This window comes from Tripterygium wilfordii, chromosome 1 (assembly GCF_013401445.1).
Source record: "Tripterygium wilfordii isolate XIE 37 chromosome 1, ASM1340144v1, whole genome shotgun sequence".
Taxonomy (NCBI): Eukaryota; Viridiplantae; Streptophyta; class Magnoliopsida; order Celastrales; family Celastraceae; genus Tripterygium; species Tripterygium wilfordii.
In genome coordinates, this window is record NC_052232.1 from 10,334,063 (window position 1) to 10,351,716 (window position 17,654).

Below are 17,654 nucleotides of genomic sequence, written 5' to 3' on the forward strand. Positions count from 1 at the left end.
AACGGGATAAAATAAGTATGACGTGTAGGATGGAAAGATAGGGGATAGCTACGAAGGATTTTGATCCGATCCTTTCACACGGGGCTCATAATTGGGCTGCTTTCGTGGGCCGGAATAAATCAGTAGAAAAGGCCGCATCTATGATCAGGGGCCAGTGCTGGGCTAATGGGCCAATTTTCAGGCCGGATTGGCCATCTTCCATTTCTGTTTCTGCCTGGAGTGGCAATGGTGGGTTTTTGACTTGTCTAGGGTTTTGTGGAAAATATAAACTGAGTTTCAGGGAATCCAAATTTGAAGAAAAAAACCCTAAATAGTTTCATTTCAGACTTTCAGTCACAGTTAATTGTGACTCTTAGGAGAAGAAGAACAATCAAGGAGAAAAAAGAATGATATCAGCTGTTTGTTGGGTCCCGAAAGGGGCTTCTAAGCCGGTTCCCGAAGAGGTTGATCCGCCTTCGAAGGAGGAAATTGAAGAGATGGTGAAGAGCGGAGAATTTCCTTCGAGGGAAGAAATTGAAGAGATGATGAAGAGTGGAGAATTTGAGGCTCGGTATGTTTTTCAATTTCAAAATCTAAATTGGTTTGTTGAACTAAATAAGTATAAATTCGCACAAATGATTTATGCAGTGGAGACAGTGCCAGTGAGGATGACGATGGAAACATGGATCTTGATGGAGTGGCTCAGGCATTAGCTGCTGCGGATGCGGTTGGCAGAACTCCAGGGACAAAATTTGATGACATTGCGGACGGTTTGAGGGAGCTTGACATGGACAACTATGATGAAGAGGATGATGGTATTCTCTCTAATCCATAGTAAAGGAATTTGCTTCACTCTGCCACTATTAAAATTTTCCTTAAAGAAAAGAACTGGAGAGGATATTGCGTTGTTCTATCTTGTGTTTGTTTTATATATTTGTATTATATTTCTGGGACAGGGACCCTGGAGGAAGTTTCTGGTTAACAATCAGTATGCAGTATAAATATTCGATGAGTCAAGTCTATTAAATCAAATTTCGTTCATCTGCCCTTGTACTGAGTTCATACTTGATTTGTAGCTTACAGTTTACATTGTGATTGGCATCAGGTATTGAGCTGTTCAGCTCTGGGCTGGGGAATACTTACTATCCCAGTAATGAATTGGATCCACATCTGAAGGATGACGATGTAAGTTTACTGCTAACCACCACATAATCCTTAGCTTTTACCACTTTGGCTGAAGCTAGAATGTCATTTATTTAGGATGATGATTCTGAAGAACTCGAGGACAAGACAATCAAACCAACTGATGCTGTTATAGTTTGCGCACGTAATGATGATGATTTCTGTCATCTCGAGGCATGTAATAGTTGCTTAAAGAGTATTATCTCTTACCTCCCCTCCTCCCACCACCACCACCACCACCACCACCACACCCACCCCATCCTCCTTTCTTCTTTTTTTTCCTCTCTCGTTTTTCAATAGGCCTTTGTAATTGCATATTGTGTACTAGCAGGTTTATGTTTTTGAGGAACTTGAGGATGGTGACTCAAACTTGTATGTCCATAATGATATTGTTCTTCCATCATTTCCATTGTGCACCGCATGGCTCGATTGCCCAATTAAAGGTGGAGAAAAAGGTAATTTGTTCATATTGTTTATTTTAAAAAATAATTGAAAGTATTTGTGCATGTATCCATTTCATAAAAGAAAGTATTTGTGGATGTTCATCAAGAGCGTGGCCATACTGGTTGTTGTATTTTATCCAAACTTAATTGTCAGACGATGTCGAAATGTTTTGTTTCTATATACATGTAATGCAACAATTAGTTTATTTTCCACCTAATGCTGTTGCCATGTTAAGAAATTATTTTGAAACTTTGGCAGGGAATTTTATTGCTGTTGGCTCAATGGAACCTTCAATTGAAGTTTTCAACCTTGATGTTGTATGTGGATTTAAAGATATTGACCTCACTTGTTTAAACTGTATTCAAATTTTTATTTGTGGTGTTGTTTTCTTATTTATTTTTTGGTTTTCAGCTTGGAGAAGTAAAGCCATGTGCAGTATTAGGTGGCATTGCTGAGAACTTAGTAGCTGAGGATGGTACTACCGAGGAGAAGGAAAAGAAGAAAAAGAAGAAGAAAAATAAGAAAGGAAAGAAGGTCTGCTTCTGAATTCCTTTTAAATTCTATGCCTAAACATCTCTAAGCTTACATTTTTATTTCAAATGGCAAAATACTTATACGAAGGGATTCAAATTTAGTGATCCTTGATTCCATGGCATGATTTGGATGTGATGGAGTATGCCTTTATGCCCAATGTGTCTTAATATTTTGATTGGTAACCTGATTTTGATTTTTCTGTTTTTATATGCAACTAATGTTCTTCTGAACCATCATTGGTATATTCATTTACCTATGTTGAGATATCTTGCACTTAGTTCTCAAAAGAGCCTAAATAGCTGTGGTATCTGGCCAGTAAAATAATAGAAAAAGATGTTCTGTGTGATCTTTATTTTAATTTTATGGTGGCATATGTGGATTTCTATTTACATTGGGATGACGTGGTATTCCTAATTTACTGATTCTGCAACTTGCTTTGTCCTAGACATCAATTGAATACAAAGAAGGCAGTCATACTGATTCAGTACTAGGCCTTGCTTGGAACAAGGAGTACAGGTCTGTTAATGCTTGCTATTTAGTTTTTCCTGTGCATACTTGGCTTGAACGTTTAAATTTGTTTGGATCTTCGCTAACATTTGCTAGGATAAGATTACAGGAATATCCTTGCTAGTGCAAGTGCTGACAAACAAGTCAAAATTTGGGATGTGTCTGTTGGAAGATGTGATATCACTATGGAGCACCATACAGACAAGGCAGGAATATTGTTTTAGTTATTATGTTTTCTTCAGTTACATAATTTCATGATGCATTTTAGCTAAATGATTTCTCTTCTGGTCTTCCCTAATCTCTTGAATCTTGAGCAAAAAATGAAGCATGCTGTAATTTCTCGTGTATGAATCATGTCTATTGTTGTCCTTATTTGCCTGAACATATTAACAGAGACATGTGAATTATATGGAAAACTTTACAAATACATATTTCTTTATTGCGAGAACTCTACCTCCTCGATGAAGTTTATAATGGGAATATAATTATTTATCATTAAATTACGAAGGAGAAATAAAAGGTTTGTGAAGGTAAGTTGTTAGTTTGTCAATTTCCATACAATTGTGTAGTACTTAAGCTGCAAGAAGGTACTGCTACTTTATCCAGCACAGAGTTTTTTCTTAGTATCAATAACGTATTTGACTGGTAAACTTTGGTTGAGCTAATTCATTTTGTTCTTTCTGTCAATCATTAACAGGTTCAAGCAGTTGCCTGGAATCATCACTCGCCACAAGTTCTTCTTAGTGGTTCTTTTGACCATTCCATAGTCATGGTAACAAAAAAATGACATTCATTATTTTGTTCTTTATATATGCATTTGTTTCATTCCGAGAGGATGCTTGTTTTGCGCTTATTTGTGTTGAATGATCAATTCAAAAGTTTTAGATTCTAACATTTCAGTTCCGTCAATGACTTGAAGTTATTATAATTTGTTAAATACATCATATAAAAAATGATTTGATTAATACACCATTGTCAATTAATGCGTTACAGAAGGATGGGAGGGTACCTACTCATTCTGGTTTTCGGTGGTCAGTCACAGCTGATGTTGAAAGCTTGGTGTGGGATCCTCACACAGAGCACTCATTTGTGGTATGTGCTTCAAGCTCTTAGCCTCTTATTTGGGACCATTTCCTATTGAGTTCTTAGTTGGGTATGCATTTTTGTTTTCAAAGGATGAGAAAGAAATGTGTATTTTTGCTTCATGAATTTCTTTAACTTTTGAATTTCCTCTTAGGTAAGTCTTGAAGACGGTACAGTCAGGGGTTTTGATATCCGAACTGCGACTTCTAGTCCATCATCAGAATCGAAACCAAGTTTTACCCTCCATGCTCATGACCAAGCTGTTTGCACAGTCTCCTACAATCCCTTAGCACCTAATGTACATATCTAATCATCTCCTATATCCTTTGCTAGATGTTTTGCTATATTATATTCTTCCATATATGATATTTCCTTCTGTGATCTTTTACAGCTTCTTGCTACTGGATCCACAGATAAAATGGTAATATATGGTTCTCTGCAAAGATCCATTTACGGCACAAGTTACAATTTGTATGATACTATTTGCTGTGCACTTCACTTTGGTGCAGGTAAAACTCTGGGATTTGTCAAATAACCAACCTTCATGCATTGCATCCACAAATCCTAAAGCAGTAAGTGATTAATTATGCTTTTTATGAAGATATTGTTCTAGTTTTGATCTCAGTGAGATGGATCATCATGTGCTGCATATATAGAACAAAATGGATGATCACAAGCTGTTATTACACTATTGGCAGGGAGGTGTTTTTACTATTGCCTTCTCGGAGAACAGCTCCTTTCTGCTGGCAATTGGAGGTTCTAAGGGGAAATTACAAGTGAGTGTGATCAACCTCCTCTCTTTTACTGTTAGCAAGGTTCAAATTCCTGCCAGCTTTACTGTGGTAGATAATGAACATATATGGATATTTACAGGTATGGGATACACTCTCAGATGCTGCGGTGTCGAGGAGATTTGGAAAATACAGCCAAGGGAAGAGAGTTCATGTGCCATGATTTGCTTGTTTGTTAGATAGAAAAGAGTAAGCCATACAAGGAATGAGTATATTTATAGGTTGCTCTGTGCCTGATGGGTATGGGCCAGTTTTGCATGGGATAATTTTGAGAGCTTGTCGTTTACCTACAGTTGAGATTTGTTATCAAACCAATTGCATCCATCTTCTTATATTCTCAATTTCTCATGTTTATGTGAATTTTAATTTTCTCTTGGCATGATCATGAGAGTACCCACCTGTTGCGAAATGTTGGGTTTGAGTTATAAGTATTGTCCTTAGGGCGAGTCCATGATCACAGCCCCAACAAAACTTACAGTTGGAGAAAGACCAACCCCAAGGAATAATGTTTGAGACCTTCAAAATATGACACTCTCATTCCACTCTCAATCAAGTGTTGGATATTAAGTGAGTCTTATGTATTTGTTTATAATCCATAGCTATTTAACTTGTCACATGAGGTTAGATTTTGATGGTATGTATCATTACTGACAGTTGGAGGAGAGCATTAATAAGGTGATATCCGGTCTATAAAATTTAACTTAGTCGATTGGCCAACGACTTGTTAGAAATTATGTAGAGATCCCATGATCACCATTGATAAGAGCCTTAATTAACCAGGCTATCTCCTTATTGGTCAACTAGTAGTTCATTGTTTAACTCAATTCATAGCCTTTGATCGAGAAATCTAATTACTAATTCAGGTTTTACTCTCACATAAATTTAACATTACTGTTTTTCAATATAAAAAAATATTATTTAGGCATTTTGCCAAAAAGAGAGTATTTAGGCATTTTGTCTGACTAGAAAGAAATACGTATCTTCTACGCTTAAGAACCCGTACAGAAGAAAAACTCAACATCCACAACATAAATAAATAAATTCAGGACTGGAAAAAACGATTTGGAAGTCCAAAGCGACGAAGAACCCAAATCCTTCCCTATTTCTGCGCCTGCAACACACTCCGAAGGCTATTTCTGCCACCGCAAAGAGTCTTGTAGCAAATATTTCTATCAAATCACGTATGCGTTTTCAGGTAGAATCTGATTTCTAATCACTGATTTTCTTGTTCGAATTTGTTTGAATATTGTGAATGACGAACGGTAATCATTGATTCTGATCTAATTTGTTATGTTTTCTCTAATTATTATCATTGTAATGCTCCACGAAGCTATTAATTACGAGTATAAACCAAGGAGATGGCGACAAATGACAGTTCCTTCACTGTCCATGGATTTCGTGTTAGAATTTATGCGGTTTCGATACAGTTAAAGCTGACGTTGTTCTGTTAGCAGGAAGATGGTTATATAGTCGAAGGAATGCGGGGAGAAAGAGGGGGACAACCATTAATCATGCATTCTGTACGTTGCTTACTAGCTATAGTCACAGGTAAGGTTGCCTTGTACATATAAGCAGGATTGCTCACGGTAGTATGGTGTAAGCTAATGACTGGTAATTCTGGTGTTGCAGTTGTTGCAATGCAAGCCATTGGGGCTGCTGCAGTGGTAGTGCCGGGTACCAATTGCTACGCGATTGATAATTCTAGCCGTCTTGTTGATTTTGTATCCTATAATGCTATTGTTCTAATTTTCCTAAGCCTAGGGTACAAAAGTACACATTGACTTCTAGAGGACAGTAAACATTGATTTTATCTCCTATTGGAGAGCTCAAAGCTACATTAATCTAAGTCTTTAGCTGGCTAGAATTTTCCAATGAGATTGGCAATTATGATGGCAAACTGCTTGTAGAAATCTTCCAGAGAATACTATGAATTGAGTCAATAGACATAGCATCTGAACCCACTTTTGAGGTTTTGGAGTTAAATGGATGTTCAACCAACCTCACATGTAGTTCATATGATAATATTTCTTTAAATCTTTCGCTTTTGTAATGGATCAAGATGTTTCTCCTAAGCTGCTAGATAGAGTAGCTGGATTGGACATGCTTTTGAGTATGATGGGAAGGTGATTTCACTACTGTTCTAGTATCCAAATTCCAATTTTACTCTCTGTGATTTTCAAATATGTGCATAGCTTCAGGGCACTATTTAACCAGTTTGTCTTGATGCAGGACTCTGACTTGGTAGTCAGATTTTGCAAAGATGTGGAGAGTAGATCACAACTGGTAGTACATGCCCATACTCTCAATCATCTTCTCATCATGCTTTTTTCTCGCAATACTTTATTTCCCCTTTCTTTCATCAGTAAAATGTCTTCCTCGAGAGATTTTTTCGATTTAGCTATGTAAGAGTTAATTTTTGGTTGAACCATGTCATTTCCTTGTTGATTGTAGCTTCCACTTAATGACCAGGTTGTGGCCCCTCTATTCTTTACAAGTCACAAAGCACGAACACTGCATAGCTTAACTAATATACTTGCTTTGAATAATTGCTCCACTCAAAATAATTAACCAATCTTGCAATTTATCTATTGTCTGATTGGAAAAGGAATTTTATTAAGCACTGTGCATGGGCAGAGCAAACGAGGCTAAAAGTTGACACCTCAGTAAGGTTGTTATTACTCATAAGTTTCTGCGATGTTCATGGTTGTAGCTCTTATAGCCATGCTTAAGATTTTTCATTTCTGTTGTTTGCATAAGAGGGTTCTTAAGCCTGGAAAGGGAGTCAAGTGACTCAAGTCTGTTATATGTTGATTTTGACTGGAGCAAGTTTGCCTCGTGCGTTTGTAGGAAACTGATATTAGTCTGATATTCTGATCAGTAGGATTTCTAGGTGTTTAGTATGGAAGTTAATGCTTGAATAGGCCATAGGGGTGTTTTTTTATGACCTGTACTTTTTTCCCTAAACAGTTGTCCCAGATGCAGAGCAACCTCTATGCTTTATATGCTTCTTTATACTAAAAATTACACGATTAGAGGGTTTACTTAATGTAGTTCCTTTCCTGTAATATACATCTGGTTCACATTGTCATTGTTTGCAGGGCTATGTAGATTTTGGCCGCTTTGATAAATTCAACTACTTTGTTACTGGCGCTAGACCTGTTGATTTTGTTCAGGCAAGTCCATTTTGTTCATTAACAGTTTTTGTGAACAAAGAAATCCTAAGCATTAGCGAACTAGGTAACTTCCTTTACAGTATAGTTTCCTGATAGGTGATTGGAGTACATTCAGGAAATTGCTAATGTCTGATGTTGTTTTTGGAATTAAAGCAATATCCCATGCTCTATGCAGATAATTGCCATATGGCTTTGGAATGGATGTGGACTAAACTGTTTTATAGATGCTTATATATTGGGTCCGTAAATTCAATGTCTTCATGGTATGTTACATTTCTGTTTTCAGGGGTTTTACAATGGTGACCTGATGAATTGTGAGCAGAGTTATGACAAAAGAGGACGTACAGCTCAGGTTAGTTGTAGTGCGATAATACCCTCCATCCCTGAAAGAAAAATGAAAAATAAAAAATTTGTTTGATATAGCTGTTCTAACAACTTGAATATCTTAATCATTTTTTTTAAAAAAATTTCAGTTCCTCTGCATTTAAATGTCCATGCTTTGTTTGTATAATTGCTATAAATATATACACAATTTTTGCATAATTTCAGGTAAACATTATATGCGGAAGTTGCATAAGTGGTCAGTGCAAAGGTTTGTCAACTCTTCAGTCCTGACTTTCAGCATATTGATTATTTTGTATGCAACAAAAGGATGTGAAACATTATTTATTCTTAATTCCAGCATATTCTGCATATCGATTTGTTTTCTTTTTGGCGACATTTCTTGTAAAGTTAAGTTAGTTAATCAAAGTTCCTGAAGCCTCATGCCACTCTAAATATCCTCATACTAAACTAAGAGCAATGCTATTGCCTTTGTCTTATTTTTCATAGGTGAACTTGGATGCATATGCAACGTGACTTATGAGTCCACTTGCAGGTAACTTACTTAGTATCTTGATCATATTTTTTGAAAGCGGAAACTTAGTTCAATGAGTTCTATATTTTATCACTCACTGCAGTAGTTTAAACAAATTTCTAATTGATGGATAAGAGGCACACTCAGTAATGTGCAAGCTCGCTTGAATCTATGCTTGTAAAATGATGCTATTGAGGAGTGCCTATCTGCAATTGTTCCCGCTAACTGTGGGGGATACAATCAACTGTTGGACGATTTCTGCTCTATTAGATCTACTTGGGCCAAACAAATATCCTGTGGATGATTGTCTATAGCTTAAATGTACAAACTTCTTCAATTTTGATACATTCATGTAATAGGGGATCAAACTCTCAGAATATTTGCTGTTTGAAACTCTCTTAAATGTTTTGCTTGTTTAATAATAACCATGAGTAAAAGAGTTTTCCTGGTGGAATGCATTTATATACTATTCACTATTGTCGAAGCAACAATTCTCATTTTTATTTGTTTGGTTTCTATGTTGTCACATTTTGAATCCCGTTCTGTCTAATCTGGGCTGATTAAGTTTTGGCGATTGACTGGATTCCTTGTGTTTAAACCATTTTGTTTTCTCACTTCTGTTTTCTGCTACTTGGTGTAAATGCTTTTGCAAATTATTGTGTGTTTCTATTTCTATCCATCGCAGAGCGTCTGTTGAACTTGCCATCCCATGTGAGAAACCTGGTCCTCGGATATTTGAGGGCTTCACAGTTGGATACCATCCTCGATCATGGGAAATTGTAATAAATCATGTCATCATCTCTCATCTATTTTATTTTGCATGCAGATAAGGAAGAATTTTATTGATTTTTTATGAACTTGTAGGTTTACAATGGCATGACTCAGTTGGGTTATGAGAAGCCTCGCCATCAATACAGGTAAAAGTTTGTATTGAGTTAGTATTCCATTTTCTCTGTGTATTACTCATGCTTTAAGCAGTATTAAATATGTTGTTTTATTTACTATTATTAATTTTCAGTTATACCTCTGATGATCTTGAGAGTTTTCACTATGCAGCTTTATGACGGAACAAACTCATGTTGTGCTTTATATGACTGCAATCACTTCCCTTTCTACTTTAGTACGCAAGCCTACCATTAAGGTACTTTTCTTCATCATATGTTCAGACAGGTGGAATTATGCTATTTGTGAGTAGACCAGTCTTTTATCTGATTTATCCCAAAAAAAAAAACGAAAAAAAGGAAATCACATTCTATCTGATCTCTATTTGATTAAGGGGCTTCCCAGGTTTTTCCAGAAAATGGGCTGGAGGTGAAATTATCAGGCACAGGGGCAACTGGGACTCCTCCAACAACTTTGTCTCCTTCAATGTTGATTGTAGATTGGAGATGTATGGATTTTCATTTCCATTTCCATTTCCATTTCCATTTCCATTTCGACAGCATTATCATCATGATGAATCATAATCTTACTGAACTTTTGTAAACTTTTCAGGCGACAGAGCCCGTGAGATGCCATATGAACTTAATATCACCATCCCGATTGAGGGTTATGAACCAATACAGTTCATGCTTACAAAATTGTGTGGTGAGTCATATTGCTGAATGCAACTGAACTCTCTTTTCTCTTTCTCTCAATCAGTTTGTAGTTGATAGAACCTCTTTAGACACTGTTTTATCGTAACTTTTTGCCTCTTTTTTTTTTTTTTTTTCCCCTTCTGAAATTTGCAGAACACACACAGTCTGAAGAAGAAGACTCCACAAAAGGATGGGCCATATTTGGAGTATCATCTTGCATGTATGGCAGTTCTTTCATCTTATAAGCATGGGGAGCTTGTGTTCAATATTCAAATTTCAAAGTAAAACTGTTAGATTACATGAATAGAAAATCTTCATTAGTTGAAATGCTGTCACATGGATTGGCATTGGTGTTCGTCATATAATGACTAGCCTGATTTTTGGATGTAGCATGAATAGTTACGGCTATGTTTGACCTAGGAATTTCATACAAAGCAATAGTTTCACTATTTTTAATAACTAAAAAAGCAAGTGTTGTGGTCTCTCTCTTGCACGTAAAACAGTATATCTCCTTGCTGTATCATGGGCATTTATTTACTTCTAAATGTTGATTCTTAACCAATGAACTGGAGCAGATTCATTGTCTTATCGACGCTGTTCTGTTGTGGAGGTTTTATCTACAAGACACGTGTGGAACGACTGGTATGCTGTTATCCTTTGCCGAGCTGTGGTGGATACTTAATTGATTTATGATTGTTATTATCATTACTATCGCATAATTCCATATGTATTTAAATTTAATAACCAACTTGCTTCTTGCTTTGGGTGCAGCATGGTATTGATGCATTGCCTGGCATGACAATTCTATCTGCCTGCTTAGAAACCGTAAGTTTCCTGATCTTTCCTAGCTAATGAAGTGGGTTAGTAGGCCAAAGTCAGGCCAACGCTTAATTGTCTGTTGGGCTGGACGGTGTTTGTGGGGGAAAAGTAATAGTAATTATGAGGGAAACTCCATTTAGATCATAATGCTTGCTGTGGGTTTAGCGTTCATGTTGTATAAGGAGCAGTTCTTCAGTAATTTCTAGCTGCTGACGCGGCTATTGAGACAGCTATCTACAATGTATATTTGACAGTCCCCCAGTTAGTAGGAACTATCTACTATCTTGTCTCCCCTGAATGTAAGCGTTTATGTGGCCTTACTGATGGAGGCAACGTCGCTGAATCAGAGTCCATATGGTGGATTTTGATAACTGTATCCTGCCATCATGTGAAAACCTTCTAATGTTCTTGAATTTGGAATATGAATATAGGTGAGTGGAGAAGGGCACAGCTACTCTCGACCAGAAGACCTTAATAGTGCTTTTGCCAGTGAAGCTTCTTGGGAACGCCCTCCGGTTTCAGCTCGAGGAACGTGGAGACCGAGCGAAAGAAAATATGGGTCAGTTTGAATTTTGCATTGTTTGTCATAGACATCCAAGTTCTCACAAATTTTTACTCCCCAGAAACCAAAAACCTTCTGCAACTTTTCTTTGTATCAAATCAAAAAACACGTTAGGAGTTGAAGCCATATATGTTGTAGTCCTTTAAGAAACAAAGAAATATATATTTATTGATTTTCTATATAGTGTTTGTCCAATATTACATCCATGCCCATATTCTTCTCCAATATGAGTTTTGCTCGCGTCTCAAATGAATTCAAGGGCTTACTTGAAGAAATCCTGATCGGAATGTTTTGCGGATTCTGGACAGCTATAATGGCCGAACCTACTAAGATAGCAATTACAAACCCAATAATTTCTCAACTGAACTTTTTCATTGGAAGCATATCATAAATTGGTTTCAAAGGCTATTTTTTGATGGAATGTCAATGTAAATGTCTGGGTTTAGGGCCTCATTGGATTTGCCTTCTAGTAGGGGTAATGGAATGGCAATTTCATCTGTAATAATACTCCTTAATTAGTCTCATTTTGGTTTATGATACCAGCTTTAAACACTTCACAAGAGAGACAAGAATGGAAAACTTTAGTCACACCCCACCTTTTACTAAAGACACCCCAATTTGAGTTGACCATCCCTTGTAAAACTCAGTTGACGGGAGGTGTCATTGGCACCTCAGCCCAGCCCATTGTAAACAAGTCAAGCCCGGTTCATACTGATAGAGTATCTCAATTAGTCAATCAACGTTCAGCCAGGCTCGGCCCATTAACCAGTCGAATCGAACGAAAGGGGCATCAGAGGGATTATAGAATAACCAAAGCCGTCTTCGTCTTTAGCTTTAGGGTTTATCTCTGTATCTGTCTTCTGTTGAAGCTCCGTATCAATGGATTCACCGAATTCAATCAGCTCTCAATAAATGCTATTATATCTTCAGTTCCTTCCATTGTACGGAAATTAGTATACAGAAGAAAGTATAGGAAATGAGGTATTTTCGTCTCATTTCTCCACAGTTATCACGGATCCAAAAAACCCTATCTCAAAAGCCTTACCTCAGTCTTCCACTCTCAATTCAATCGAAGCTTGAATCTCCGGTAGTCACGCGTGGCTTCACATCTTCAGCACAGGAACAAAGACCTGAACCATCCAAGAGTGTAGCCGCGATAGTGGACGAACTTTCTGGTCTCACACTGCTCGAGGTCGCTGACCTCACGGAGGTCCTTCGAGAAAAGTTGGACATCAAGGAGATGCCGACTATGGCGGTCATGATGCCGGGGATGTCTTTTGCTCCTGGAGCAGCTGGAGCAAAGAGCGCTGCTAAGCCCGGTGGCGCGGAGGTAGCTGCAGAGAAGACGGCGTTTGATGTGAAGCTTGAAGCGTTCGATGCTGCAGCTAAGATCAAGGTGATTAAGGAGGTGAGAACGTTCACGGATTTGGGATTAAAGGAGGCCAAGGATTTGGTGGAGAAGGTGCCCACTCTTTTGAAGAAGGGCGTTCCGAAAGAGGAGGCTGAAAAGATTATTGCGAAGATGAAGGAGGTTGGCGCCAAGGTTTCTATGGAGTGAGGTACTGACTACTGACACAATTCCTTCTCATTTGTGCTTATTCTTTTTTTTCTTGTTGTTGGTAATGATGAAATCTGTGGTGTTTGATACTGCACTCCCATTTTATACTTACCGTTTAAGTTTACTTTGAGTACTTTGAGGCACTGCTTGTAATGCTTACTTGAGTTTATGAATACTTCACCTCCTGAAGCTTAGAAGAATTAGAAACAGAGAAGGGGTGTTGTAATATGTAATATGGGTAAATTCTGCTTCTGCCAACCATGCAAGAGAGATCATTCATGGTGGATGGTAAAATTAGGAAGAGCAAACAGATAATCTGCAGTAGTCTTTTTTCTCTTCTGCAGGGTCTAAGCTATCTTTAAATCAGTAGCCATGGGAAACGATTTGCATTTGTTTTTGGTATTTGAGCTAATATAAAAATGACTGATGAATTTGATTTAGAAGTTTAATTGAATTTACTTTTGTGCACATACATGCTAGAAAGTCTGGTGAGTGGTGGCTGGTTATTGATTCGAAGAGGGAAAGCAGTGAGCCGGTAAAGGTAGTGGCTGAGGGTGGGAGGCTCGCAGTGTGATTGTAAGTGGTTAGTCTAGTAGCAATGATGTTAAAGATTCATTTGGTTTTGAATACAAGCTGATAATTGTCGTGAAAGACATGAACCCAAGCATGTGGCTTTTAGTGGCTCACACTGGCTGCAGGGCTTCAGTGATAGAATGGTTAGTTAGAGGGTGATGGAGACTGATGTATGTGGAACTGTTTACAACAATGAATGCAGCAGCTGGATAAGTAACTCTAGAAATTGTACCTTGCAGTTTTCCAATGTTTGATTCAACTAATAGGTTGGACATTCTCTCTTTTCATTTAACCCCTAATTAGACGGCTTTGCCGCCGAATCCCAAGTTTTCGTTCCTCACTTGGCATAATTTTGAGATTTTGGCTCAATTTTAAAATGTAAGCTTGAGTACTGAAGTTTGTTTTTGCTCTTTATATTTGGGAATGGCTCTGGGATGGAGACTGGTCTCAGGTAATCAGAGTACGGGGTTAGAGAGGGCAAATAAGCCGAAGCAGTAAACAGTTAAAAATCCGTCTATCTTGGGCCTTCGATGGATCTTGTGGGCCGTGCCAATTAGTAACTGGGCTGTGTTCCAGCCCAACAAGGACAAAAAACAGTAGTTTCATTTGGAGTGGCCAGGCCCGCACCTTTGATTCCGTCTCAAGCCCTCAGATGTCTGGATCTTGTGGGCCGTATCAATTAGTAACTGGGGTGTGTTCCAGCCGGTCAAGGCCCCCACCTTCGATTCCGCTCAAGCCCTGGAAACCCCCTGGTGATGGCTCTGAAAAATACTGCAGCTCTCGCCCACGCGAGTTCATGGTCATCATCTGCCTATTCTATGCTCTTGAATTCAGCTCAAGTCTGCCAAAAACATTAAATGAAACAGCCTCTGTTACAACAGGGGAAAAAAATGTCAGCTTCACAACAGACAAACTCCTAATGGCAATGAGAGAGCGCCATCGCCGGAGCCCACAGCCATGCACCCATTGAGAGATACGAGAAGAATAAGATGAGAAGTTGACAGAATGTGAGAGATTTTGGCCCAATGCACTTGAGATATTTTCCATGGTTACGCTCCCCACTAGTAAGCTCGGAAATGCGAGGCCCCACAGATGGATACCTAATAATGCAGTCACCTGAGCACGACTACCATCATTAACACATCAAAATTTTCTATGCTAAAACTGAATCGTATAATTAGGAGGGGATTATTAGTGAAGTATACTTCCTATATAAACCAGAAATACAACATCCACACAACTGGTCATGTAATATGATAAGGATGGCAATTCATGTGCTAACAAGATACTGAATATCTAGACTTGAGTAATTAACCATAACGACCCGAATTCGTTCCTCACACATAAAACTCAAATTCTCCCTCTTCCTTTACAGATAACAGCCATTGCCATTCCAGGAGCCATGATGCATTCAGACCAAGGTCGCAGTCTCTGAATGCATCTCTCTTATGTTTGTGTTTTCCTACTCATCTACTTCAAAGGTAGTCATCTACTTTGATTATTATACCAAATGACCGAAACTTCTTCCGTCGTTACACTTTACCATCGTGGAACCACCATCCGGTTTCCTTTGGGGATCTTCCATTTCTGCAATTCTTTACATAACAATCATGTCTTCAGGGCGTGTTGCTGCAAACAAATGCAAATCCATCAAACTAAATGTCTTATATGCATATTATAATGGAAAGCATGATATCAATTACCAAGTGCCTAACCCCTTAGTTGTTACACTTTATCATCGTGGAACCACCATCTGGTTTCCTTTGGGGATCTTCCAATTCTGCAATTCTTTACATAACGATCATTGTCTTCAGGGCGTTGCTGCAAACACATTCGAATCCATCAAACTAAATGTCCAATAAGCAGTGCCTAACCCCTTAGACTTACAACCTCATAATTTCAATCCATAAAACATGGAGCGCAAGTCCCTAATTTTTGCAAAAATATTCAATTCCCTGAGCAAACATGATGACTAGTATGACCTGGAGAAAATTGAAAAGTGTAAATTCAAACCTTCGCAGTCGAGCTTGATAGCATTGAGAGAATGCTCATACAAATGGAACTGACTGTCATGGCGGGAGACCATGAATCATATAGAATATCTAGACAGACAATAAATTCAATATCAGTCTTGATGCAAGGATAATTAGCAGCATATTTGACTTAGGCAATCACATGAACAGTAACACGTATAAACACTCCTGTAATACACCGGTCCAAGATCTTTCAGGAAAAACAACCTATCTCTTGATTCCAAATTGAGCACAAGGTAGGAAATCAAAAGTTTGCAGGATGAAGTTGTGCATCTTTTATTTTTTAGAATGCAGAATTTGTGAATTAGCACGTGCATGTTAGCAAGACTGGTGTTTTGTGAGTATTACATTCAGTTTGTTTTCCTGGAATGCACATCATTATACCTGGTAATTGTTCAAGCGCATATACAAATGGAAGCAAAAATGTAACAGTAAATATACTTTCAAGGCAAATGCAGAGAGCTTGCAGATGCAAATCCACGATCCTTTCACTGGCCATACATAGTATAATCCTCGTCTAGTATGAATCACAAATTATATAAGAACTCAGTCAATATGCATTTGTTGTATAGTCCACCAGGCAGTAAACAAACCCTTTACAGAAATCACCCCTCATTACCCTCATATGTTTCAAAGGCAGACAGGAGTCTGACCTCTTGCATGTCGAGTGAATTAGAAGGCTTTCAATTTTGTATATTAAGCAGAGGGCAAGCATTGAATGTGAAAAAACAGTCAAAATTTCTATAGACCTGCAACATTAAGGCAGAAATCTCCCGAAAGAAAGCCTAAATAAATTTGAGCAAGGATCGAAACAGGTAACCTAGAAAGAAGCCTATTACTTTCAAAATCAATCACAGAAAAAAAGAAAGAAGGACCAACAAAGTACAAACAAACAAGTAACTTGTGATGGAAGATAGCAACATTGAAATATAATACAAAATTTCCAACCAAAAACGCAGCATGAATTCAAAAGTCAATGCTACTACACCCTAAATGTGCATACACTGCAAAAGCGAGAAAAAACTGCATCGAAGAGGCATACATTTAAAGAAGATGATAAACAAAATTGAAAGCAACCCCAAACCATTACCTAAACATATATGGCCATTGCTATATATATGGGGATGCAGCGGGGCAGGATGAAGAAATATAATCTGTTAAGACTCAACATCGAAATAAAAAAAATACCATCATAAAAAATACAACAAAATGTTCAACCTACAAGTTCTGTCTGCATAAAAACAAAAACAAAAGAGAGTAAAGAAGCAATTAAGCAAACCTGAGGGGCTTCCATAGGGTAATGCTCAGGAAAATCAACCTGAAGTTGATAGGTTTCACCAGCATAGAGCGTTCCTGATGCTCCATTTACTTCAATAACCCATCTTGACATCAAAATCCACACAACCCCAATCCCAAAAGAAATTATAAGAAAAAATTGCATAAAAGCAAACACCATCAAGCACACAAAACATAGATTCCTCAAATACTAAGAAAAAAAAAAGTAACAGAGCTCGAGACGGCCAAAACACAGGAAACCGCCTCTTTTCTTCTAAGCAGACGCACATAAAGCGTACTAAAGAAGATTTCCAAAGGAATAGAAGGCGAAGAGATGAAACCTTTGAAGATTATCGGTGACTTTGTGTTTAAAACCGGAGGGAGGGTTAATCTGCCATTCCAGCAGCTCCTTCTGTAACCGATTGCAAGCGATCTTACTCAGCGTCTGCAATTACAGTCAGATTGTCCCTCCACCATCAACAAAAATCAAAAACCACAAAACTTTGACAGACATACATACATATGTAAAAAGTTGTGTACGTGAAGAAGTTAGGGTTAACCTTGCGAGCGTTGGCGGAGGAGCTGGTCATGATGGTCTGGTCTCTCAACAATGGCTCAGACTCGCAGAGTAAAGAGACAGCTTGTGAATTGGAGCTTCGCCGAAGTTGAACCCAGCGACAATTTATGAGGGCGACCCCACCATATCCT

General features: G+C 38.1%; 4 protein-coding genes across 8 annotated transcripts; 3 read left to right on the top strand and 1 right to left on the bottom strand.

Moving 5' to 3' along the window:
• The first annotated feature begins 220 nt into the window (after positions 1 to 220).
• Positions 221 to 4,854, top strand: LOC120011748 (uncharacterized WD repeat-containing protein C17D11.16-like). The gene is made up of 16 exons (XM_038862891.1): positions 221 to 550; positions 628 to 794; positions 1,085 to 1,164; positions 1,240 to 1,335; positions 1,493 to 1,616; positions 1,864 to 1,922; positions 2,017 to 2,139; positions 2,585 to 2,655; positions 2,756 to 2,852; positions 3,344 to 3,418; positions 3,640 to 3,738; positions 3,884 to 4,027; positions 4,121 to 4,150; positions 4,239 to 4,301; positions 4,428 to 4,505; positions 4,603 to 4,854. The coding sequence occupies exons 1-16, from the start codon at positions 387 to 389 to the stop codon at positions 4,681 to 4,683; spliced, it is 1,551 nt and encodes a 516-aa protein (XP_038718819.1). The 5' UTR covers positions 221 to 386; the 3' UTR covers positions 4,684 to 4,854.
• A 702-nt stretch (positions 4,855 to 5,556) lies between these two features.
• LOC119997461 lies at positions 5,557 to 11,713 on the top strand. 2 transcript variants are annotated; one of them, XM_038844545.1, is made up of 18 exons: positions 5,557 to 5,715; positions 5,972 to 6,068; positions 6,150 to 6,241; positions 6,605 to 6,643; positions 6,750 to 6,803; positions 7,619 to 7,693; positions 7,980 to 8,045; positions 8,243 to 8,285; positions 8,525 to 8,570; positions 9,235 to 9,328; positions 9,414 to 9,466; positions 9,606 to 9,690; positions 9,837 to 9,939; positions 10,044 to 10,136; positions 10,280 to 10,346; positions 10,702 to 10,768; positions 10,898 to 10,951; positions 11,377 to 11,713. In XM_038844545.1, exons 1-18 carry the CDS (start codon positions 5,704 to 5,706, stop codon positions 11,512 to 11,514), a joined length of 1,278 nt encoding a protein of 425 aa, XP_038700473.1. In that variant the 5' UTR covers positions 5,557 to 5,703; the 3' UTR covers positions 11,515 to 11,713. The 2 variants fall into 2 exon arrangements, with proteins under 2 accessions (XP_038700473.1, XP_038700550.1); XM_038844622.1 differs by having other exon boundaries at positions 5,558 to 5,715; positions 5,975 to 6,068.
• Positions 11,714 to 12,304: 591 nt separating this feature from the next.
• On the top strand, positions 12,305 to 14,052 carry LOC119997043 (50S ribosomal protein L7/L12). Of its 3 annotated transcripts, XM_038843827.1 has the most exons (3): positions 12,305 to 13,066; positions 13,635 to 13,638; positions 13,754 to 14,052. In XM_038843827.1, the coding sequence occupies exon 1, from the start codon at positions 12,484 to 12,486 to the stop codon at positions 13,063 to 13,065; it is 582 nt and encodes a 193-aa protein (XP_038699755.1). In that variant the 5' UTR covers positions 12,305 to 12,483; the 3' UTR covers position 13,066; positions 13,635 to 13,638; positions 13,754 to 14,052. The 3 variants fall into 3 exon arrangements, with proteins under 3 accessions (XP_038699755.1, XP_038699748.1, XP_038699744.1); XM_038843820.1 differs by lacking the exons at positions 13,635 to 13,638; positions 13,754 to 14,052 and adding an exon at positions 13,550 to 13,567; XM_038843816.1 differs by lacking the exons at positions 13,635 to 13,638; positions 13,754 to 14,052 and adding an exon at positions 13,546 to 13,563.
• A 774-nt stretch (positions 14,053 to 14,826) lies between these two features.
• On the bottom strand, positions 14,827 to 17,643 carry LOC119997057 (probable ubiquitin-conjugating enzyme E2 16). Of its 2 annotated transcripts, none has more exons than XM_038843835.1 (7): positions 17,507 to 17,643; positions 17,288 to 17,391; positions 16,951 to 17,053; positions 16,762 to 16,825; positions 15,652 to 15,740; positions 15,354 to 15,459; positions 14,827 to 15,267 (listed from the first exon to the last, which is right to left on the bottom strand). In XM_038843835.1, the coding sequence occupies exons 1-6, from the start codon at positions 17,534 to 17,536 to the stop codon at positions 15,364 to 15,366; spliced, it is 486 nt and encodes a 161-aa protein (XP_038699763.1). In that variant the 5' UTR covers positions 17,537 to 17,643; the 3' UTR covers positions 14,827 to 15,267; positions 15,354 to 15,363. The 2 variants fall into 2 exon arrangements, with proteins under 2 accessions (XP_038699763.1, XP_038699772.1); XM_038843844.1 differs by having other exon boundaries at positions 15,342 to 15,459.
• Positions 17,644 to 17,654: the final 11 nt, after the last annotated feature.

Coding starts and splice junctions, on each gene's coding strand:
- LOC120011748 (XM_038862891.1), top strand. CDS start 387: ATGATATCAGCTGTTTGTTGGGTCCCGAAAGGGGCTTCTAAGCCGGTT. Junction 3,419..3,639: donor TTGACCATTCCATAGTCATG/GTAACAAAAAAA, acceptor AATGCGTTACAG/AAGGATGGGAGGGTACCTAC. Junction 3,739..3,883: donor ACACAGAGCACTCATTTGTG/GTATGTGCTTCA, acceptor ATTTCCTCTTAG/GTAAGTCTTGAAGACGGTAC.
- LOC119997461 (XM_038844545.1), top strand. Junction 6,644..6,749: donor CTTTTGAGTATGATGGGAAG/GTGATTTCACTA, acceptor GTCTTGATGCAG/GACTCTGACTTGGTAGTCAG. Junction 8,571..9,234: donor ACTTATGAGTCCACTTGCAG/GTAACTTACTTA, acceptor TATCCATCGCAG/AGCGTCTGTTGAACTTGCCA.
- LOC119997043 (XM_038843827.1), top strand. CDS start 12,484: ATGAGGTATTTTCGTCTCATTTCTCCACAGTTATCACGGATCCAAAAA.
- LOC119997057 (XM_038843835.1), bottom strand. CDS start 17,536: ATGACCAGCTCCTCCGCCAACGCTCGCAAG. Junction 17,392..17,506: donor CCTCCGCCAACGCTCGCAAG/GTTAACCCTAAC, acceptor CTGTAATTGCAG/ACGCTGAGTAAGATCGCTTG. Junction 17,054..17,287: donor GTCACCGATAATCTTCAAAG/GTTTCATCTCTT, acceptor TTTGATGTCAAG/ATGGGTTATTGAAGTAAATG.